At 44.1% G+C, this 24,917-nt stretch overlaps 1 protein-coding gene across 1 annotated transcript; it reads left to right on the plus strand.

The window, feature by feature from the left end:
- Positions 1-748: 748 nt before the first annotated feature.
- Positions 749-23,020, plus strand: TXNDC8 (thioredoxin domain containing 8). Its single transcript, XM_036262055.1, has 5 exons — positions 749-772; positions 3,924-4,028; positions 9,053-9,112; positions 11,121-11,186; positions 22,958-23,020. Exons 1-5 carry the CDS (start codon positions 749-751, stop codon positions 23,018-23,020), a joined length of 318 nt encoding a protein of 105 aa, XP_036117948.1.
- The last annotated feature ends 1,897 nt before the right edge of the window (positions 23,021-24,917 follow it).

Consider the following 24,917-nt stretch of genomic DNA (forward strand, 5'->3'; position numbering starts at 1 on the left):
TTATTTTTTATTTTTTTATCCTCACCCGAGGACATTTTTCCATTTTTTGTTCAGATAGAGTGGGAGGGAGAGAGAGGAAGGGAGAGAGAGAGAGAAACATCGATGTGAAAGGGACACATCGAGTGGCTGCCACCCGCACGACCAACCAGGGCCGGGGACAAACTGCAACCGAAGTACGTGCCCTTAGCGGGAACCGAACCCCGGTCTCTCTGGACCGCAGGCCAATGCTCTAACCGCCGAGCCAAACTGGCCAGGGCAGTTTCTTTACCTTTTAAATAATTCAAGCAAAATAACAGAGTTTAAGGAATCTATGACTCATAACACCAAACTTACAGGAAACTTATTACAGGATTAAGTGTTTCCCTCTACTGCAAAACAATCCCTTCAAAATGTTAAATGAAAATAGCTGTCATGTATTTACTAATACCTTGCTTATTTCTCATTCGGCTGCAAGGCTGGGGAAAGGAGGTGGGTGCATGGAAATAGGTACCGGAGGTCAAAAACAGGCATCATTGATCCCACAGTTGGCTGACTCTTGACTGACCACACGTCGACTAATTGTCAAGGCATAAAAACAAAATTAGTTCCAAGTCTGCCAACATTCTAGGTTCTCAGATGTCATGTTCAATGATGTCATAGAGAAGTGACCCTTATATTCCAGCCAACATCCTGCAATGAATAAGAAGCAGCTGCAGTTAGCCAACTGAACCAACTGGAGAGTTTCATCAGCAATTCCCAGGTGTAAATCATGGTGCAGATAATTAAAGACTGGGCAAGTATTTATTTGGCTTCATTGACTGTTTCAAAGGAGACCATCTTGAGAACAGATTTTTATCAACTTGAAGAAGTTGCTTTGTAGCAAGGGGAGATTTTAAAATTCTTGTTCTTCATGCTGTTTCTCGAGGGTGGCACTATCTAGAGAGTAACCAAGGGACAAGCTGATCAGAAAGGGTTTTGTTCCTCCTTGATGCTCATTTCTTGCTCTGACTCTAGCTGGATCCCGCCTGGTCCCTAACATATCCTGTTCAGTACCTCATCACACGGATTCTCCCTTAGCTGTACCTGGGAAATTCTATGGAAGTACAAGAGTCCATATATTTCTCTTATTCTGGGAAAGATAACAAAATAGATATTCCTGTGCAACGGGGTAGGAAAAATGATGGGCAGTAGTATCAGCAATTCCTTAGGTGGTATTTTATAAAGCTACCTTGTATCCATGGCCCAATGTTACCACCACAACAAATCTAAATACAGATCTAGGCCAGGGCTCATTCTTTCTTTATAAAAAGAAATTGCCTCTCGAAGAGAAGCTAAGGTCCTGTATCGCTCAGGGGTGGAGTGGGCATTGGAATCCTGGCTTCGTCACAGGCGGGGCAGGAGCTGGACGAAGGGAGAGGGCAGAGCCTGGTTTACCAGCTCCCTCAGATTTAGACTTTTAACATTTCCCCAAACAAAGCTGTACAGAGGGTACAAAATATTTGACTGACTAGACTGAAAGGAAGCGTTGCCATGGAACTTTGATCAAAGCAAATGTTTTGAAACAGTACACATTTGCTAATGCTTCTGGTGCTGCTTTTTAAAATTCTCTAGGAATCTCACAGTTTAGCCTGTCCCCCGAGAAGCTTTCCCATCCTGAGAAGCCTCTGCATCTCCTCCGAGACCTCCCTGAGGGCCTGTCCTCTCCTTCTTGTCTTTATTCCAATGCCCCCTTCTCACCGAGATGGGCCTTGGCCACACAAACTACAATTATAATCCATCCTGTCTCCCTACTTTATTTTCCTCCTTTTTTCCTTATTAGTAATGATCCCTAACACACTACACATTTTACCTACTGGTTTTACCATCATTCTTACCATCATTATCCCTCTGAAATGTGAGCTCCATGGAGGCAGGGAATGTTTTGTCTGTTTTCTGTCCACAGCCGCGTCCTAGCAGTGCGTCCCGCACCTGGCACGGAGCAGCCTCCTAGGTGCGCACTGAATCCACACACCTCCTGGGGGCCTCCCTTCAGCCCGCTAGGCCAGTTTGCACGCCAGCAACTGAGCTGTGGAGGGTGTTGGGACTTGTGAGGGTGGCATCTACCGTAGAACTCAGAAGCAATGAGAAGTGGAGGCTTGGCGTGGCCCTCTGACAAGCTCATCGCCCCACACCCTAGCGCAGCCATTGTAACCCTTTGTTCATCTCAGGGCACACAAACTAATGACTGAAATTCTGCGGCACACCAGAAAAAACTTTTTTTTTTTTTTTGCCGATCTGACAAAAATGATAGGTACGATTCTGATTTATTCGCACTGGATGGCTGTTGTTGTGTTAGCTATTGTCATTTTTTTAATTTGGCAGTCTAAAGGAGAAGGGGCCAGTGCCCCTGACTAGTCTGGTTTGGCATGTTTTAAAAATTCTCACGGCGCAGGGGTTGGAATCGCAGTCCTCAAGCTGCTGCTAAAGGAACACAGGGTAACTTTTCTGGGTGTTCAGTTTCACCTGCTTGAAACTAACCCAGTGGCAATGCACATGTGAAGACCCCTATTATGGAGCAGTGTGCAAATGTATGGGATTTACCACTTCCCTTATTCCAGTGCTAGGTCCTGCCTGCCGTAATCCAGTTGGTGACCCCACCATAATGATTGGTCCAGGGATGAGCACGTGATACAGCTGGGCCTGTGAGAGGGAGATGGAGCCCCATTGCTATAAAGCACTCAGGAGAGACGTTGTGTAGCAGTTAAGGACAATGGACCCTGGAGTCAGGCTGCCTAGATAGCAATCCACTACTCACCATTGGTTGACCATGAGAAAAATTAATCCATTTTCATTTTTTCATCTGTGAAACAAAGGTAATACGCCATAGGGTGGTTTTAAAGATTAAGGGAGAGAATACCAGGCACAGAGTAAGTTAACTATTGTTGTTGCAATTCCAGTCAGAAAGGAAAAGTGATGACCAGAACACTAGATATTAGCAAATCATTCATTCATTAACTAAACATCCCATGATCGCTTATGTCAGGGTCCATGGAGGTACAGGAGTGAATCAGGACTGAGTTCTGTAGGGGCTTGTTGGGGAGATAAACCATGCACCTACTGTCACTGTTCATAAACAAGCAAATATAGAGCCAGTGATCTGAGGTCCCAGGAAAGGAAACCTTGCTTGACTTAGATGATATAGACAGTTGATGAAAAGTCACTTAAGACATTCAGCAAGAAACATGTCAAATCCTTAAATGTATGGTTGTGACAATAGCTTTAATAATGATCATTCTCCTAAAACAATACAAGTGATTCAGGGTGTTAGATTAATTCTTCTCCTTTTACTTTATTTATTGTTTTATCCTCACCCAAGGACATTTTTTTTTTTGCATTTTTATCTTCGGATAGAGCAGGAGAGAAGAAGGAAGAGAGAGAGAAACATCAATGTGAGAAACACATCAAGTGGTTGCCACCCGCACAACCCCAACTGGGGCCAAGAACCAACTGCAACCGAGGCACGTGCCCTTAGCAGGAACCGAACCCGGGACTCTGGTCCGCTGGCCTATGCTCTAACCGCTGAGCCAAACCAGCCAGGGCTGTTTTTCTCCTTTCAAATCTCACTATTAATGCATGTTTATGTCCTTGTTTTAAAAATCAAATATAGATGTCCACCTTGAACAGCCATGTACCCTCCCTCCCCACCCCTCATCGCTCACTGGCCAGTCTCAGTTTCTCCTCAGAGGTCTACAACTATTACCAACAATCCTAATTTGGGGGGTGGGGTACTTGTAAGTACATATATGTGACCTCGGGGACATTTGGGACAGGTTGGGCCCCCTGGAGAACAATGAGATGGGGAACCTGGTTAAGGTTTTTAAGAGCTAACCTGTTATTTTATTCTTTGCAAAACTTCATGAGTTTCTGTGGTTATGCACATTTCCTCATTTATGTTCTGGTCTCAGGATGAATTCCAAACGGTTTTGAAAGCTGCCGGATGCAAACTTGTGGTGGTTGAATTTTCAGCAAAATGGTGTGGTCCTTGCAAAAGGATCTGTCCTCTTGTTCATGTAAGTATCCTCAATCGCTAGTTCACAGTTTTAGAAGGACTTTAAAGTCCCCAGATATTTTCCCCAGAAAAATCTTAAAAGTTTGGCACTTATGAGCCATTATGGAATCATAGTTCTTTGAAACATCTTGATGAGCCTGAAGATAATATACCAAGATCAAATTAATTAGTACACACATCAAAAGATTAAGACTCTGTCTGTGGATAATTCTGCAAGGACATCAAGATGTGCAAAAGGAGATGATTGTACACGTGAATGGATTGTTCATAAGAATAACATTTTACCAAAGTTCCTGAGTTCAGAACTTCTAAATTTTGGAATAGATTCCAGATAAATGTGATACTTGTTATTAACTATAACATAAAAGAATAAACTAATGTGTCAACCTTATTATCAGAACAAATCATATCTCTTACATATTCCTTTTGTATATTTCATCTACTTTAGAAAATATTTTAGTAAAATATTTTACTTAGTAGAATATAATTGTATATTTATATTCAGATCTTTTCTCCACATACACATTGGTTCAGGTTTTTGTAGGGTCTTCAGATTATAATTTTAATGTCTATACAATGTTTTATCTATTTAATTTTCCTATTGCTTCATATAAAAGATTTCACATTTGACTTATTTATTTTCTATATAATATGCTGCAGAAAGAAATTTAGGGCATTTTCTTTTCATTTCTCAAGTGAAAAAGTTTTACATTGACGGTCAAGTTGGTGAAATCGATTCCTTCAAATATAAAGTAGTTTTGATTTCACTACACAAGTGACAGCATTCTGATTTCTTTCCAGTGAGGTTTCTAACAGTTTAACCGTTTTGACTTGAACTCTTGAATCCACCTAAATTAATTCTATCCACAGTCACAACCTTTGACATTTAATTTAAAATAAACATATATCCAAATAAGGAATTTGGCTACATGACATAGGATTATCTATTCTATGCCTAAAATTCTTAGAATGTCCAAATGGAACATTGTAATATGTGACAGACCCCTCTATTCAGACTCTCAAAACTTTAAGAGAATCTCCAAAGTTCAGCTTCAGGAGTGTAAATATGCTCACGTACCACAGAGTCAGAGCTGATCAAATTCCAACAGCCAACCGGAGGCATTTCATAAAGCACAATGAAATCTAAGGCTTGGGAACCTCTCCCTGCGTACCTCCGGGCCGTGAGAGTGAGTGGTCGCAGCTCTGCTGCTCTGCCCAGGCTCCCAAAGCCGCTCCTACGCACATCCTAACATTATTGCTAGTTCCAGTCAGCCCTGTGGAGACAAACATCCCGAAGTAGCCTCATTTGAATGGTCATCTGTTTTCTCGTGGAATCCAACTAATGCAAACATAGTTTTTAAATAAATTTTGGTACATCCACACTTTGAAATACTGTTCAGATGCTGAAAAGAATCAAGTAGACGCATAAGTCTCGAAGACAGCATAGTATTAAATAAAGAGTTCAATATAGGAAAATTTATATCGTACGGTTCTGTTTATGTAAAATAGACACATATATGTATGTGTAACTATATAGGTATGTGTATATCTCTATCTATATCTATATATATATATACATATATTATGTGTAGAGAAAAGGGAGCAGAGGATGCATATCAAACAATTTTTTTTTCCTGTGAAAGGGAGCAAAAATTGAGGGAAGGTTGTGAATGGGAGAAGTTCATGCTTTGCTTTGTTTTTCTTGTACAGTTTGAACTTTTGCAAAAGAATATATTCATGTATTATGTGTGCAATTCTTCTGAAAAACTCATAGTATGTAAGGGGTCTGGAGAAAAGGCCTTATTTATTCTAGTTCACTTTATCCGTCAGAGATCAAAGCAGGAAGCAGAAACCAAATTAGACAGAAAAGGATTTTAATACAAGAAATTTCATGCTTATGAAATCACTGGAAGTCTGGATGGATGGGCTCTGGACTGGCACTCCATGAACAACTCTTTCAGAACACCACGGACCCACTCAGAAGTGAGGGAGGACGGGAACCACCACTGGAAGAAAAAGAAAAAAAAACAGAGTAGCACTCAGGGAACCAGAACCGGAATCAGGAAACTACTGCTGCCACAGCTGCCTCTGGACATCCAGGAAGCTGATGTGCGACACTGGATCCCTGAGTCTGCCAGCTGCTGCTGCCTCCAGTACCCATGTTTTGCTTTCAAGCAGGAACATCCAAAAACAAATAGGAAGTACCCCTGTCTCACTTCTGCCTTCCAAGTCTCACCTGCATGCATCTCACTGGTAAAACCAATGAGAACTCTAGAACTCTAGCTGCAAGGGAGTCCAAGAAATCTTTACCTTTTTGCGTTTCTAAGTTCTGAAGCAAGGTGGAATGGAAGTTAGCTAGCTAAACCATTACTCAAGAAGAAGGAAGAAGTCAAGATATTTTAGACACTCAAAAACTACAAGTTTACAACCCATAGCGTCTTTGCTAAAGGAGGTATTGCAACAAGAACAAGGTGAATTATAAAAAATTAAAGCCCTGGCTGGTTTGCCTCAGTGGTTAGAGCATCAGCCTGCGGTCTGGAGAGACCTGGGTTCGGTTCCCGCTGAGGGCGAGTACCTCAGTTGTAGTTTGTCCCTGGCCCTAGTTGGGTCGTGTGGGTGGCAGCCACTCGATGTGTCCCTTTCACGCCGATGTTTCTCTCTCTCTCTCTCTTCCTCTCTCTCCCTCCCACTCTATCTGAACAACAACAAAAATTATTAAAAAGTGATTTAAAACCTTAAGTCTTAAGTAAATTCCACAATCCTATTTGATGACTAAAAGCAAGGGTCGCAAACTTTTTCTGTAGAACATTAGAAAATCAATATTTTCAGGTTTGCAGGGCCATATGGTCTCTGTCATAACTACTGAGCTTTGCTGTTGTAGCACAAAAACAGCCAATGACAATACACAAAAAAAATGGGTAAACTATGTCCTAATGTAACTTTATTTATGAGAGCTGGCTTTGGGTGACAGGGCATAGTTTCCTGACCCCAGGCTGAGAGGATCACCAGGCACAGAACCCCCAAAAGAGCGTTTCTAGAAAAGGAGAGGTTACAGACTTGTTGAGAAACTGCACGGTGTGATCAGGGAAGGCAAGTGGTCTGCAAGGCTCACTTCCAGTGTACACAGTGGAAATGGCAACAATGAGTTTCACAGAGGAAGCTGAGGTCAGATCAAGAAGGACCTTGTGTAGTAACTTAAGCTGCTGTTCAGTCAGAAGCATTTTAAGAAGGGTTTTGCCATGATCAAATGTGGGTTTTAGAAAATACTTTGGTCAGTGTTGTTTAAGAATGGGTTGGAAAGACTGAAGGCTGGTAACCCAAAGTGAACAATAATCTCAAATTTTGAGATTTAGTGGTTTCAGGAGAAAAAAGGCAGGATCCATCTCAGGAGACATTTTAGAGTTAAGACCAGAAAGTAACAGGTTATGTATGAGGAAGAGCAGAGCTGAGGAAAGAAAGAGTTGTTGTTGGGGTGGGGCAGGGTTGGTCCTGGGTGGATGAGCGGGGATAGTGAAGGAAGGCAATGCCCTTGAGGGAATGCCAACCCAGAAAGGAACCGTATCTCTACCATATCTTCTGGCTACTACTTGATATAAAAATAATAACTGCCACGTCCTTGTGGATTTCCTGACAGACGTGGGAGGCTCTGAAAACTTAGTAGAACTGATCCTGGGAATTAGGTGTCCACAGGTCTAACCCATTCTCAGGGCTCCTATGGGGGAATATCCCTATAGCTTCAAACTTGAAAAGTGCAAGTTAATCACCCTGGGGTTCTTGGGTGACACCATTTTCCTGCCAGGCATGGAAATGCTGCCAATCAAAGTCAACATCGTGTTTATCTGAAAAGTATTCTAAAACTTCAAAGGCCTTTGTGTCTATTATCTAAGCCTTTTCCCTCCAATTTCACCATCGTAATTAATGAGCCTCTGAAGAAGGAACTCCCACTTCGGCCGCAATCCATAGACAAAGAACTGGGAAGAAGCCTACCACAGAACTGTGCACATACTCACTCCTCACCCCGTGCCACGCTTCTTCCTCCTGCGCGGGCACAGCCCTCAGTGACAGCTCCATCTCTCATGTCTCCACGTGGCCAAGCTCAGCGTACCTTACCCCACCCTCAAAGAGACAAAGAGAGGTCCCATTTGAAATAGGTCACTAAATATGCTTCAACTATGAGGTTAAAGCAAGCAAATCAATGTGCAATTAAGTGTCCTTAAAGTATGAACACAGCTGTCTGGAAACCAAACCAAACTGGGAGCTGACATTTACAGGCTGTTGCTGCTGCTGTGTCCACTGTCCCCCAGACCATTGTCACTGCCACTGACATTAATGCCAACTGTCAACGCTGCTGCCAAAACACTGCTTCCAGAACAAAACGGAAGCAGAAGAGCACTGTTTCTTCCAGCCTCCTCACCTTCCGTTGTCCTGCAAATGCTTCCCCAGGCAGAGTCCAACTGGAAGACAGCAGGCAAGGGATCTGCAAACCCTTTCCTGTGCCCGGCAACGCCCAGAGGATGGCGGGGGAGCAGAAAGCAGTGATGCTAATGGGCAGCACAGATGACCCTTCCACCACCAGCAGCATCACCGCCTTCAAAAAGCCGGGCAAGAGAGAGTAAAGGCAGAGTTTGGGTATTTGGTTCAGAGATCTGTATTTTTCAGCCCACGGAAGACAGGCTCCCCCCCTGGAAAAGCTGCTGTCTCCCCCTCCATCACACAGTGGAAGTCTGGGTTCACCACGTGCATGTCATGATTTTTTTGTGTGTGTGTCCTTTTCCAACTCTGAAACTCTAATCTTGAGTTTGGTTCTTTAGACTGTGGTTCTGCCACTGACCTTTGCTTGACCTTGGCATCCTCGGACCCTCGACTTGGGGGCTTTGGAGTTCTAGCAGCCTTGAGACGCCAGTGTGCTTAGCTGTCTTGAACGACTTTTTGTTCCCTTCTTGGTTTTGCCAAAAGATACTGCTGGTGTGTGATGTCATATTAACACTAAGCTAATAGGAGATTTTTGTTCTTTTATTTTTCAAGGCAATGTCTCTGCAATACCAAAATGTAATGTTTGCCAATGTGGATGTCGATGATGCTCAGGTAAGAGTTTTAAATCCTTCCATGTGGACGAAATGTCATTGAGAGCACTGTCCCAGGGATTATGGTCACTTTAAAGTCAAGTAAACTCCCTCAGAATGTTCTGGTATGTTTTATTTTACTTTAAAAAACTCAGCCCTGGCCAGTTCGGCTCAGCGGTTAAAGCGTCGGCCTGCGGTCCGGAGAGACCCGGGTTCGGTTCCCGCTAAGGGCACGTACTTCGGTACTTTTGTCCCCGGCCCTGGTTGGTCATGCGGGTGGCAGCCACTCGGTGTGTCCCTTTCACATCGATGTTTCTCTCTCTCTCTCTCTCCCTCTCTCTCCCTCCTGCTCTATCTGAACAAAGAATGAAAAAGTGTCCTCGGCTGAGGATAAAAAAAAAAAAATTAAAAAAAAAAAAAACTCACACACAGCAAATATGGGGCTCTCCTGCCCCCCCATACTATGCCAGACCTCACTAGTCGATCCCAGCATTCTTCACCACTTGCTCTGGGCTCCGCCCTGGAAACCTGCTCAGTGGAGTTGCTGGAGGCAGAAAATACCAATTGGTTGGACGAAAAATGATTCGCAAGGCAAAAAATTATCTTCACCCTTGTAATAGGTTATTAATCAATTTCTAATTCAATGCATTATAGATATTTTAATATATCTTACTTTCCTCTTGCTGTATCTTTTGTGAGTGGTGGGGGGGGGGGGGCTGAAACAGAAGTTTCAGGAAAGCCTTCTTTTATGTCCCTAGAGAATTCCTTTCTTATCCTTCACCCCCAAAATAATCAGCCTCAGGACCTCAATCAAAATTACCTTATCAATATACATAGTGTGCCTGCAAAATTATTCTTCCTAACATTTGTTAATGCATAATGAGGAAAAGTAACATTAACTAGTGACCTGTGCATACCTTAGATTGAATTTGAACTTTAGAATAACAAAAAGCCTGCTATGTACCCATTCTGCTCTTTAATGTTTTCTTTTCTCGTGGGTATGTATCTAGAGTGGAATTGTTGGGTCATACGGTTGCTCAGTGTTTAACATTCTAAGGAACCAACAAACCATTTTCCAGAGCGCTGCCCATTTGACCTCCCCACCAGCAACGCTGGAGTGTTCTGATTTCCCCACGTCCTCACTAGCACATTACTGTTTGCCTTTTTGATTGTAGCTCTTAGTCTTTGAAGGTTAAACTAAATGCACAATTTTCTTTCCTGATAGCAATTTATTTATCAGTTGTTGTCATTGCTGTTATCATGGAAATTATCATTTAATGGGGTGCGTGCATGTATGTGTGTGTGTGTGTGTGTGTGTGTGTGCGCGGTAGGTGGCAGGGGAGAGATTTAGTCCCATGAAGTGATAAGTATATTTTAGAGAAAAGCCTAATTCTGTTGATCCTGTGGTAGCTAATTTTCTTTCAACTCTAAACAAAATCAATAAAAACTGACATTGAAAGCAGATTGTAATGGATTAAAACAACTGAAATGTTCATAATTTTCTTGGGTCTTTTTGCTCCAAATTTTTCACTTAGATGGGCAGTGAAGAGGAATAGGCTTTTTAAAAAAGAAAGAAAAGAAACATGTAAGCCTTACTTAAGGTGCTAGACCACGGCATCACCCCCTGTCTCAAGCACGAGTTACAAAGACACCTCCACTCTTCCTTTCTTCCTTCCTGGTTTTGTTGTGAGTCTCTCTCCACCTCGGGACCCCCTGGGGCCCTCTGCAATCTTTTGCAAGCTCTCAGCTCCCTTAAATCGAGCTCATCTAGTCCTCCAGCCCCTCCTGTCTGGGCCTCCATCTGTCAGCGGTCTCGAGAGCTCCGGGGAAAAGCTCAGGAATGCTGGGCACAGTCACTTTCCATGGAACACTCCTGGGAGCTGCAGGACATGTTAGAACAGCTGTTGCGGGAGGATCTGGAGGTGTCAGCAGCCCTGCGCTTTCTGACAGGCCTCCCGAGAACCAGCAAGTCCCATGCTTGGTACAGACAGAGGGTAGTTGTGACCTCATGCCATTTCTTTTCTTCCCAGGAGTTGGCCCAGAATTGTCACATCAGAGTAGTACCCACATTTCAGATGTACAAGCAAGCCCGAAAGGTATGTTTCCATGATAACTGGAATAGATTAGAGAACCACCAGTGTCTAAAAGCAAGACTGGAGTATCCCGGATCGATGAAACAACTGCATTTATTTTTAATACTTAGCCATGTCATTCTTAGTTTCCGAACTTTACATATTGCCAAGGAGTTTTAAAATCCATGCATTATAATAAATTTTTCCATTTAGACCATCTGAAGTGTCCAAACCCATAAGAAATATCCCACTATTATCTCTGTCTGAGGCAGAACCATTCAAAAAGAATCTTCCACAAGAGGACATGATGAGATTCCCATACAAATGCATATACGTGTTGAACAACACTTGGGGAAGTGCCGACCAAGAACGATCACAGGGCCGTATGGCCTCGTGGTGGGCGGTGCAGATTCCCACAACTCAAAACCGGAGCTAACACTTCCTAGCAGTTTACGTAACAACCTCTTCGTATCTTCGCTTCCCTGGCTGTAAAAACGTGGATCGTAATAGGTTTTCTGCTCACGGAGTGGTTGTGAAAACGAAATGAACTAACACGACTAAAGTTTTTAGACCCATCCTGACATTCATTAAGTGCCCAGTATGTTACGATAGTCGTTATCGTGCAGATATGAATGGAATGAAATGTCTGAAGTACTTGGGGTGTAATAAGACTAGTAATTTTCAGTAGAAATGTCTACGGCCAAGAACATTGATGGTTGTGTCTAACGTATCCAACCCTGTTATGAGAAGCAAACTTTAATTCCCTTTCACACAATTATTCTATTCTTGGGAACTTTTGCTTCAGAAATACCTCAAGGAAAAATGGACAGCTACGTGTATAGTAACTGTAATATTATTTTTAATAAAATATGGAAGGAAGCTAAATACCTTTTTTTAGTCGAATGGCAAACAAATTTATGATATATGTATTCTATGAAATAGTACCAATTTAAAAAGTGATATGAAGAATATATATATGAAGTAAAAAAAAAATGCTTAAGCTTTGTAAAGATTTTGTCTGCAATATAAAGAATGAAAGCCTTGGCCCAGCCAGTGTGGCTCAGTCAGTGGTTGAGCATCAACCCATGCACCAAGAGGTTGCTGGTTCGATTCCTGGTCAGGGCACATGCCCAGATTATGGGCCAGATCCCTATTGGGGGGCATGCAGGAGGCGGCCAATCGATGTTCTCTCTTATTGACGTTTCTATCTCTCTCTCCCTCTCCCTTCCTCTCTCTCTAAAAATCAGTAAAGAAAAAAAAATTCTTTGAAGAAGGAAAGCATTTAACATGCCATGCTAGCTATAGAGTTTTATATTCAGCTCCTACGTGTTTGCATATATTTACTGTCATATAATTGGTGCAATAGATTTAAATAATATTTCCACAAAAGTAAGACTACCTATTCCCTCTCGAGCTTTTACTTGAAAATCGAAGCTATTTAACATATGCACTCTAACCCTCCCCTACCTACATGTCAAGTTCTTCGAGTCACCTTTTGTTATCTTCGCCTCTTCATCTCAGGCGTGAGGATGCTTTCCACTTGCTAAACCCGTTGCACCCACCGCATCTTGATCGAATCTTTCTGTTTGCTGACAAAGAACAACTGTCCATTAGCTCTTTCTTAAATGTACATTGTACAGAAAGCCTTATGGTCATTTCTCCTAGAACATGCACTTTGGAGAATCCTTGCTTCCCTTGAAAATAGGATCTATCCCCTTGCACTCAATCAGAAGATTTAGGGAATCTCTTGGGTTTCTCTTTTTCCATTGCTGCCAAGAATCTCAGCATTACCTCTACTACTCAAATACTCTAGCCTCCCTTAGTCAGTTCTCTGGCATTCTAGCTCATTTCAAATACTTTCAAGGTATATAGAATATAAGCAAACTAAAACATCAAAAAGCTAACACAAATTCAACTATAGAACAATGACCTACGGCCGTGGTGTGCAATGGGTATTTCTCAGGGCTGGAAGTTTTCATCCAGAGGCCCGATAAACATCTGGCAGGGATGCTCTATGAACAACAGCTATCATTGTTTCTCAGTTTTAGGACACAGCATAGCCAAAGCCTATGATAGGTAATAAATAAGGTGCGTTTGTTCCTTCCTGCTGTGTTCCTTCATGTTTTCATCTGAGACATCACATCATGTTCCAGTCAGATTAATTGTGGTTTAAAAAAAATAATAAAAGTGCATTCCTGTGGTGTCTTCCAGGTGTGGCATCCAAAACCTGGGCTGGTTTTTGTAACTAGAATATTATACTGTATTCTATCATAAGTAGTTCATAAATTGGGCTTGTAGACCCTCTTAGAAACCAATAAAGACTATAAACTCTCCAGCAACATGCACATAAACTGAAATGTGCATATAATACTAGGGTATGCAATGAGCCTCTAAAGCCGATCGATAGATCTCCTTGGTGAATAACGTCGGTTCCAGATCAAAGTTGGGGTATGTCCATGGAGAAGGGGAAGGTCAAGTAACACAGACTTAGCAAATTTGGGCCAACTGCTCGTACAGGGGCTGCTGTCAGCATTCGGCTCCACCCTGTATTCTTTGAAAGAATGAGACGCACTCAGTCCGCTCGTAAAGCTGATGATACATGAGTAGATGATAAATGAGTGATTCCCAAGTGAGTAATTTCAGAAGAAGAACTGAGCTCTTGTATTCAGTGTGTGATACCCTCTGCCTTCCCCATTTATGACTGAGATTTAGAGAGAGGGAGAGAAAAAGAGATCCCACTTTGAGAACTTTAAGAAGTGAGTTGTTTTAAGTTAACGGGAAGAGTTCAGAGGACAGCCGTGAATGAATGATGCAAAGGGCTCTGCTGAGGCTGTGGAAGTCACTTCTCGCAAGTACCCTCCTCGAAGTAGGGACAGAGGGAAAAAGAATTCCAAGTAGGCAGCAATATTGTGTGCTGGAAAGAGGACAGTGTTGGAAGCAGAGGTCACAAACTTCATGTCCTCAAGGGTCAGGCAGGGACAGTAAGTGGGGAGGATGTTGCTCCCCAGATAATCACCCTCCCAAATGCTCACAATTCAAGTTCATAAAAAGTAATGCTTGACCCACCCTCTAAAAAGAGTGTCTGCAGTTAATTTCTGTCGTTTCTGGAGTCAGACCGCTGTAGGTTGGGCCTCTTATTGGTGGGTGACCTTGGGAATATGCTATCACCACCTTGAGGCTAGTTTCCTGCTTTGTGAAATAGGGACTAGATCGCGTGTCTTTGAACCATGGTCATGAACATGCTCATAAAGTGCCCGAGCAGTGGACTTGGTACATACTACAAAACGTAGCTGCTGGCAGAGCCCCAGGATCTACCTGTGCGCCCATCTTCCTGAACATTTAGAAAAACATAGAAATTTGGAAACAACGGTTATGAGACATCTCTAAAGCTCTTTGAATAACTGCAGTCTCCATTTACGCTGTCATCTTAGCGGTGAGGAGTACCTCCCAGTGCCATCCAGCCTGCTGAGGATTGTTTCAGACACAGAGGGTCTGCAGGAGGAGGGGAAAGAACTGTCACACGGTCTTCAGGGTTCCAAAGGGTACAGGTCCCGAGAAGGGGTGACATTCAGCCCCATAGGCAGCTGATCCATTGGCAGGATTAACTGGCTGGAGGAGACAGGGACTGAGTGAGACGGAGGGAAAGTAGGAAAAGTGCAGAAACCATTTATCACCATTTACCACCTTCAGCGCCGTTGCCGAAAGAGCTGCTCCGAGCTCCGAGCTTTAGCAAACCGAACGGCAGTAATTACTTTGCACCTCGTTCCTCCAGGGCAGGGCTTAGGGTGAGGCAGGATACTCCAAGCATAGCACGGAGTCCTGTCTTCACTTGAATTTTTGATGTTTTATCGTGGATTTTTGCATCCATTTTTAATACTTTCAAAAATATCTGTTAAAATGTTTTGTATCTTGAATCTTGAGTTTCTGGCACCCCTGCAATTTTACGCTCCGGTCCCAGCCCCATTCTTCTCTGAATTTTAAATGGTTGACAGTGGAAGTATTTCATTGGGTGATTGTCCAGCAAGACTTACAAGACTCAGTAACAGGTTGTACTCATTGCTGAGATTTATCACAGCAAAGAACACAGAGTACAGCCCGGCCCGTGTGGCTCAGTGGATTGAGCATCATCCCACGGACTAAGGTGTCCTAGTTTGATTCCTGGTCAGGGCACACGCCAGGGATGCGGGCTCGATCCTCAGGAAGGGGTATGTAGGAGGAGCCGATTGATGTTTCTATCTCATCGATGTTTCTCTCTCTCTCCCTCTCTCTCTCTAAAAAATCAATCAATAAAGACATATTTTTTAAAAAAAGAGAGAGAGAGGGAGAGAGAGAGAAACCTTGCCGGTTTGGCTCAGCAGTTAGACCTATGGACCAAAGAATCGTGAGAAAGAGTCACGGGTTCAATTCCGGTCAAGGGCACGTACGTACCTCAGTTGCGGTTCTGTCTCTGGCCCAATCGATGTGTCTTTCTCACATCGATGTCTCTCTCTCTTTCTCTCCAACCCTATCTGAAGATAAATGGAAAAATATCCTCAAATGAGGATTTAAAAGAAAGAACGCAGAGTACAAGCAGCAGGCAGAAGTTATGCATTGAATCCAGGGAGATTCAGCACAGACTTCTGGGATTCTTCTTGTCCGAGGACACGCAGGAGTACTCTCTCTAGCGAGGAACCTGAGGACTTGTGTAGACTGTCTCTACCTCAGGGATGCTTTTGTCTCAGGGTCTGAGGACTTTGTGTAGGGACCGGTCTCACAGATATATCATGCTAGGCAACCCTTGCTACACAACTAGCCATGCCAGTGGACACTCAGGACCCCGGGACCAAAACCATCAGCATCAGTCTTGGTGCTTACACAAAGTCAGTGTGTCATGGTCCTTCACCCCAGGTACCTATAATAAAATCCTCAATCACTAACACAAAGGGCCACGTTTTCTGGGGGGTGGTGAAAATCCTGTCTCTTGGAGACATGCATGGAGAGCTACCGGATCTCCTGCATTAACTCTTTCCTTACAAGGAGTCATGTGGAAAATCACATATCACCTTTAGCAGTATTTAGCAATAGTGCCAAATAGTCTTCATTGAAGGCTGTGACTTGGACCCATGTCAACAGACTTCCTGTTGTCCCTAGGCCTTGAGATGACCTCCCTGTGGGAGAATTGGGGGCAGCAGAAGAGAAACTTACCCACCAAGTGAAGGAGATATTACTGCTTTTCACAACTCTTGATCCCTAAAAGTGAGGTCAGAGGGTGAGTGTTTTCCAGACCTGTCTGTAGAAAGCAGACCTTCAGCCCACTTCAGGTGTGCTTTCTGGAAGAACAGCGGTCATAGAGCAGACCTGGCCCTTAGCAGAACACACACACACACACACACACACACACACACACACGCACACACACACACACGCACACACTCACACACACACACACCAAAAGGGAGAAATAGACATGAGTTCCTTCCTTTGTCTCGGTCTAACAGATAAGCTCACCCTGAACTTGGAGAGAAGGCGGGGGAGGAGGAGGTACACACAGTCCAGAGGGACATCGGGAAAGAAAACAAGCAGATTTCCCGCACTCCAGAGCTGAGCAGATTCCCAGTGGAAACATGAGAACAGGAGCCTATGCCATCAAAGGAAACAGCTCCCAAACCATTCCTACATGGCATCCCATACTTCCAGCAACGACAGCTCCTCCAGCCAGGGTCCCAAACCCCTTCCCCTGTCCCAGGGTGGCTGGAGACGCATTCCCACCTTAGACTCCTGCCCCCTCACCCGTCAACAGAAAGCCACGCTGTCCTGAGTCACCAGCTTTCGGGCAGCTTCGTGTCTGTCCTCAACAACTTCAGCTGATGGCAGAGAGTAAGGGTTGGCAAACTACAACCCCAGGCCCAATCTAACCCCCACCAGTTTCTGTAAATGAAGGGTTACTGGAACACAACCATGCCCATTTGTTCAAACATTATCTGCGGGCACTTCCGCACAACGATAACAGGCTTGAGTGGTTTCGACAGAGCCCATCCGGCCTGCAAAGCCTTAAACAGGTAGTATCAGCCCCTTTACACAAGTTTGTCCACCTCTAACATCGGGGGAGAAAAGCACCGTAGTTGTCATTTATGCCACCAAGGCTCTAAGAAACATATGTAGGCAGAGTTTCTAAATCAGCTACAAGAAAATGAAAGTAAATCCATATTTTTACTGAAATCTCACCATTGGAACAAGTTGAGAAAAAGGCCAATGTAGACTACCTCCCCAAAAATGAGATAATAGGTTGCTTTCCCATGCTCTGTTCTTGGAATTTATGCCCATGTAAGTCCAAGCTGTTTGAAATAGTTTCAAAGAGGCCCTGACTTCTGGGTTCACTTTTGCTCAACTCCGAAAATCTTAACTAAGCTGCTTACATTCGCAAGATCTGCCCTGGATGTTGTGAAAGTCGAAGGGGAAGTGTGCAAAAACCTGGGGGAGGAATGGGTCTGGGCAGAGTCAGAGAAATGGCTGAGCTGGGAGCAAACAGTCATTACCACTGTCCCCCTCTCAACAGAAGTTTGGGGGACTTTTAAAAGTTCCCTGGCTAGACAGATCCTCCCCATCTTATTAATAAGACTTATTGCCTTAGGAAATAGACCCTGTGTAAAGAAAAGGAGCATCATACTATTACAGATTACAAAATTGTATTGTGCATGCAAACGTTTCTACAGCTATCCGCCCCCCCCCCCCAAAATGTTGGTTGGTTGGTTGGGTTTTTTCTTTTGTAATGTTGCTGTTGCTTTGAGGATTCTGCTGCTGTTGTCATTGTTTTTAACTCAGTAAAGATGTCTGAAAAATACTTGAGCTTCCATGCAGCTGGTCCAAATGTAACTTTAATATTCACTCAACCACATTGCATATCCAGGGGCCAAGGAGTTTTATTATAATTGTCCTATGAGTGCATATTGGTCAGATCCCTTCATTTATACTGTCAGAAGCCCATTCGTTAGGAGGGATCACTGTCCCCAGCCTCTTTGCATTTTTCCAGGAACAGTAATAGATGTTTTGTAGAGGATTTAATGTCTTCGGCAGCTGGGTGATAGGTAAATGGGGACATTTGCTTTGTTAGTCGTTAGTCGATCTTTATGTGTATTTCTTTAATTAATTTATTTGTTTTTGTTACGGATGTTTCTCCTCCCCCCCCCCCCCACTGATTCCCCCCTCCCAGTCCCTCCCCACCCTGTCTCCAGCTTTGTTGTCCATGTCCATTGTTCATGCACACATGCATATAAGTTCTGTGGTTTATCTCCCCCCCCCTCTTCTGGGGTTTGTCTAAGAAGCCTGAAACACCAATCAGAAAGAATATATGTACCCCATGTTCGTAGCAGCACTATTTACAATAGCTAAGATCTGGAAATAGCCCAAATGTCCATCAGTAGATGAATGGATAAAAAAGCTGTGGTACATATACACAATGGAGTACTATGCAGCCGTAAGAAAGAAAGATCTCTTATCCTTTGAGATGACATGGAGGGACCTGGAAAGTATTATCCTTTATGTGTTTTTGAAATTGTCCAAGGAAACGTTGTTTCACACTGACCTTTGGACATAGGTGTCCCTGCTATGCACAGACAGCTGCTGTATCCCAGCGGTCTCTGTGCACTGGAGCTTGTAAATGTCGTCAGCAATCCTGCAGATGCTGGCGGTGCGTGGGACAGGCAGGCATTGGGGATAGAGGAGCAAGCATTGCTCCTTGATGCTTCCGAGCAGAGGGTGCCTTGGACAGGCGCAGCCAGTCAGTGTAAAATGAGAGAACATTTTGGGCAGAAAGAATATGCTAGTTGCCTTGTATATAGCATCTCTTTTTTAAAAAACTACTTATGAAATAAGCTCTTCTCAGTCTGAGCTGCTCCTCCTGCAGTAACTGTGTTCATTAAACTGCTGTGTGCAGAGTTGTGCTAGACAAGGAGACAGATAGGCAACACTTGCCTTTGGCAGACGGGACAGAGGAAGGATAAACTGGGTCACAGTCTGAGAAGTGTGTACCTTCCGGTGCCTGAACCTTAGCGCTACCCAGGGCCTCAGGCCTGTACTTCAATGACCAGAAATCAGCTTTGCTCAACTCCCTTCTGGACGAAATTCATTCACAGAGCACTTGGGTGTAAGGTTCTGGGCTAGACACTAAGCATATGGAGGGAAAAATAAGGTCCATTCCCATCCTGGGCCTGATGGGGAAGGAAGATGACAAGATCATTTCTAGAACAGCGGAATGCCCAGGGTACTAGGAGATCCCCGAGAAGGACCTCAGGGCAGGCTTCATGCTTGAAGGATGGTTAGGATTCGCAAGTGAGAAAGATGGGAAGACCCAAAGAATTATAAATAGCATGGGTATGTGTCGGGAATGGTTTGATAATAATGCAGACATCCCTCGTTTATCGTGGCTCATCCATTCCAGACTCTAGCGGTTGCACCTGGCGTTGGATTCCTGGGGTGCTCGAGTACATAGGCCTACAGCCCATACGTACAGTAATTTTAATTATAGTTGTAATACAGGGGTGTATAATTGACTCAGACAACCGAGCGCGCTGTATCACTTTCACTGTCTCGATCGACTTTTTAATGAATATATTTGAAAAAAACGCGATAGAGTGAAGCCGCGAAAGTCGAAGTGCGAAGTGGAAGGGACGACTGTATAATGATGGTACACAATTACTCAATTATCACTAGAAAATGAGCTTCGTGAGGGTGTTTTGCCTGTTTGTCTGGCTCATAGTAGGTACTGATTGTTTGTTAAGTGAGTTCATCTAGAAAGTGTCGCTAGAGTTCAGAGTTATGGTCGGAGCAGCATTAGATGTGGACAAACTGGAGGGAGCCGGGTAAGAAGCTTGGATTTGATGATGATGGAGAAACATTGAAGAATTCTACAAAGAGGGATAGCATGGCTGAAAGTGTGCGTTTTGGGCTTCAACGGGGAGAAGGGACCTTAGGGGCACAAGACTGGAGACTGAGAAACAAATAAGTGACAAAGGTAATCCCACCTAAAGCCACCAGAATGGCTAACAGGAGAAAGAGGGGCAGAACCAAGTGCGGGCGAACACGTGGAGCAACCAGAATGCCTGACCTCTCTGCCGGCAGAGTGCAAATGGGCGCCGTCACTTTGACAGCTTGTTGGGTCCCCCCTCCTGCAGCTGAACTCTGTCATCCACTGTCAGGGACACCGCGAACCCCACAGAAATGAGTGTTCATATGTCCCCAAAGGTGTGCCCACAAAGAAGTGGAAAAGAATGTTCCTAGCATCACTGTTGTTCTTAGCCTAAATGGATAAATTGTGTTATAGTCATGCAAGAAAATAATTTGTTTTTAAATGAAAAATGAGCATACTTTCACTTATAGAGATAAATATCTCATGTTGAGTGAATGAAGCCAGACAGGAGAATACATACATAGCCACACAGAGCAGTTCCAAGCAGACTGCACTGCGGATGGAAGGCGGCGCCTTTGGGCACAGGGCGATGAGCGGGAAGGGGCGGGGGACAGCGTCTGGGACCAGTGACGCTCTGTGTCCTGGTCTGGACCTGGTTGTGTAGACGCGCGCTCTCTCGTGATAACTCTCCACGCTGTGTGCTCATCATTCGTGCATCGCCTGGATGTGTATGAATTTTTTAAATGTGGCCTTGGTTTCCCAGGTCAGGTGACAGGGTGGGTGATGGGTTTGTGCTGGGTTCAGTGATCTAGAAGGACGAGTTCACTCCACAGCAGCCAAGGCTCGTGTTGCACCCGTGGCTTCTGGCCGCCCTTGGTGGCTGCCCGATGTCACAGCACAGGCTGTCATGACTCCATGGTCATGGAAATCACCCTCCCCTGGAAATCTCCCCTCTCACCACCTCCTCCCAGAGCCTGTGCCATCCTGCGTGAGGGGCAGTCTTCTCCCAAAAGAGAAGCCCCAAACTCTCTTTGGCTCCACAATGCCTTTTGGTGGTAAGGGAGACCCAGAAATGAGCAGGCACAATCAGATCCACTAAAGCCAGCCATCACTATAGAGATATCAAAAGTATTTTCTTGTGGCCCGCCGGGGTCCAGGGGACTGTCTAGAATGACGTGCAGTGGTCATGGGGAACGGACACGCCTCGGGAACTCCCGTGCCTCCTGGCCGGTGTCTCCTCTGCTCAGCCCTTACATGTGCCTTCACTCGCATCAAGCGACTGCTGGAGCAGAGGCGAAGGGGATAGGAATCTAAGACGGAGCCACAAGGGAAGGACTGCAGACCTAGGGACACCTGCTTCCAGCCCCAATGGGGAAGGACAGGCTGAGACAGGTGGAACCCCAAACCGCTCACACCCTGCATTCCACCGGCACTGGTGAGGGACAGAGGATGAAGCTCCTTTAAGACCCCATTGAGCTGTCTAGGAAGGTCCTGCTGCCTCCAAGTGAAAAGATGTTTAGAAAGTATTTCCCTCTCTCTCAACTTCTAGCCTCGTGGAGCGTGCTGCCCCGCGTGGCCCCGGGCTTCCTGGCAGTGGACCCAGCACTCTGGTCACTGAGCTAAGCTTAGTATGTTTTTCCTGCTCCCTGACAAGTTTGGTCACTCAGGTGGCCAGGCCCTGCCCACGTTCTTGCCGGGACTCCTTGTCCTGGCACCTGCTCTAACCTCAGAGGAGTGTGAAACTCTCTTCATGCCTACAGCCACCGTCCAGTTGCCACCTGATTCTTAGGAAAGAGACGCTCTCACAGACCCTTCCTGACACCCTCCTTCCCAGGTGGCCAAGGGCAAGAGAACTTTGAGAGAGGAGATGGCTGTAAACCAGACAACCCAGATAAAGCATGAAATTCTGCACCCACACTTAGGTAACCCTATTCTCAAGACTCAAAAGAGCAATTTGCTGCTATAGAAGTGGATTCGTGGGCAAGCCGGTAAGTGAAGTGGGATCAAGACAGAGTCACAAGACCGGGGTTTACTTTAAAGAAATAGGATGAACCACAGTGCCCACAGACAGCACCCAGACTGAATGCTGGGGAAGCAGGATCATGAGATGCGGGGATGCTTTCTTCTCTGCCACACACTGGGCATCAAAGGCAGCTCTAAACTTTTCCAACCCCTGCCCCAAAGTCCAAACGCTATTTTTTGGCTGCTGAAATCTCCCTCGCTGAAAACTCAAGTTTTCAGCCAATCCCAGCCTCAGTTTACCCACACTGTTCCTTCTCTCCAGCCACCTCAGACAATTGGTACTGAAATGATAATGAATAGTAACATCTTTAACTTCCTCATTTCATCCAATATAAGATGCTCATTGACAGATGCACCATTATTTTATATGCTACTGGATAGTGTTGCAAATAAAATCTCCCATCCGCTGTGAAATGCATCCTGGTTTAGAGACATGAATATTTGAAAAGAGAACGTGCTGCTTAGAAGCAATTGGTTGCGATATTACCTGGGCAAAGGCAGGGAACGGGAAATCACAAGCCATTTGACTCCAGGAAATGGTGTATATGAGTTAGCAAGCCCTGGACACCAATGAATAAAAGCTCAGATATTTCAATGACTAGCTTTCCTCATTCCAACAGCATTGTATGTTTTAGATCTTAGTTTAGAGGAATGTGATGGAGAATTACATAACTCTTGCAAAACACTAGCATAAACAATTATGAAAAGGTGCCCGACTAAAACATCACTAATTTAATGTGTTGCATGCGTATTTCTATTTAACGTGTCTCGTAGATGATAAAAATGAGTAGAGGGTGATTTTTCAAGCAGGAGCAAAACTCCGTAAAGCTGCGACATCTTTGCAACATTTGAACCAATAAATATTTCACCTTTGTGTATTTGTGAACAGATTTTTGAATTTTGTGGAGCTGATGCTAAAAAATTAGAAGCGAAGATTCAAGAACTCATGTAACCTGATCTCCAAGACCAAATGTACTTGCGGCATTTTAAAGCCCACAGCAAAGTGTTCGCATTTTCATTTCCAGCAAATACTGTAACGTTCTACCGATCTCTCTCCTGATGTTTTATGGGTTGAATTTCTTATTGCAATCTCGCTGCAAAACTGCTCGAAAGTCTGGAGTTATGACATGGCGTCATTCCCAGTCCCTAAGGTGTCCTTTCCACTCACTCTGGGCACATTCTTTAGGCGATATTTTTATGACCTTCACAACAGAGCTAAATAAGATCAGGTCTTTGAGAAACTTTTCCAGAAATCACCAAAGATGTAAGTATTCACAGTGATCTGGAAATAAATAAGTATCTCATTGCTCTGGTGCACCCCAAATATAATAGAGGCTTCTTCCCAATTCAGCCAGTGTTTGTGGTACAAAATTCTTTTCCGGTGTATTACCTAGAACTGTACCATCTTTCGCTCCCTTGTTGCCTTCCTAAAATTCTATAAATTTTTAGAAATCCCACAAAAACGAAAGCCAGAAAGTCATTTTACTAACTATGTGTTTTTGGTTTTTTTAAACTGAGATAGCTCAGACATTTAAGAGCTCAGAATTAGATGTGCCCACCATGGAGCAGCCATCAGATGAACACTAGGGGTTGTAAGAGGTAGAATAGAGCCAGCTCTCCCTAGACATTAATGACTGAGATTTTGACAAAGCATAGGATCCGTGTGCCTTGTTAGAATTCTTTGGAACACAGAGGAAACCAATGTGTGCTACCTTAAACAAAAAGCAGCATCTATTTATCATTCAACAAATATTTATTGAGCACCTACTCAGTACCTAGCACTGTTATAGTCACTTAAAAATAAAACTTCATTGCCCTGGCCGGTTTGGCTCAGCGGTTAGAGCGTCGGCTCGGTCTGGAGAGACCCGGGTTCGGTTCCCGCTAAAGGCACGTACCTGGGTTGCAGTTTGTCCCCGGCCCTGGTTGGGTCGTGTGGGTGGCAACCACTCGATGTGTCGCTTTCACGTCGATGTTTCTCTCTCTCTCTCTCTTCCTCCCACTCTATCTGAACAAAATATCGAAAAAAAAAATGTCCTCGGGTGAGGATTAAAAAAAAAAAAACAACTTAATTGATAGAATACAAAGACAGAGAGATAGCCAGGCTTTACCCAAGGTTAGAAATGAGAAGAGGCCTCAGGAGTCTGGGATATTTCGGAGTATTCTGTCCTCTGCTTTGCTCTTTTCGTCCGAGTCGTCAATCAGTTCAGTTGTCTTAGATGGGTGCCCCTGACTTCCAGTCCTCCTGTTGCAAAGCAGCCCCCGAGAATAACTCCCAAGTTATCTCCTCCATTCAAGAAAACAGCCAGACTATGCCTTCAGGGAGACTCCAGCCAGTGGGCAGGATCACAGGAAAAAAACAAACTTGCTCGTACTATAAGGGGGTGGCAGGAATCCCAGACAAGGAATCTGGAAAGACAAGAAGATGGCACATATACCCAACTATGCTCACATATATATATATATACTTATGTGCTAGGCAGTACGCAAGCCCTTTACATTCAGCCCTCATATAACCATTGCAACAACCCTGTAAGTAGCTGTGTACTGGTAAATATTTAACAACTGGCTCTCGGGGGGTGAGGGGTAAGTACTGGTTTTTAGTGATTGGCAATTTCTATGGTGTAAATACTTGGTAGATTTCAAGCTACCAACATGACCTTATAGAACATGGAACTGGGAAAAGATGCAAAAAAAACAACAACAACAGGTTCTTATGAGTTGGTTAAGATTTAGCTCCAGGACACCACTACATATACATGAGGTACTAATTTATTTCTATTCTTTTTGTTTAATTTATTTATTTATTTATTTATTTATTTATTTATTTATTTATTTATTTTTATCCTCAC

This window comes from Molossus molossus, unplaced genomic scaffold, assembly GCF_014108415.1.
Source record: "Molossus molossus isolate mMolMol1 unplaced genomic scaffold, mMolMol1.p scaffold_m16_p_14, whole genome shotgun sequence".
Taxonomy (NCBI): Eukaryota; Metazoa; Chordata; class Mammalia; order Chiroptera; family Molossidae; genus Molossus; species Molossus molossus.

Coding starts and splice junctions, on each gene's coding strand:
- TXNDC8 (XM_036262055.1), top strand. CDS start 749: ATGGTGCAGATAATTAAAGACTGG. Junction 4,029..9,052: donor GGATCTGTCCTCTTGTTCAT/GTAAGTATCCTC, acceptor TTATTTTTCAAG/GCAATGTCTCTGCAATACCA. Junction 11,187..22,957: donor TGTACAAGCAAGCCCGAAAG/GTATGTTTCCAT, acceptor ATTTGTGAACAG/ATTTTTGAATTTTGTGGAGC.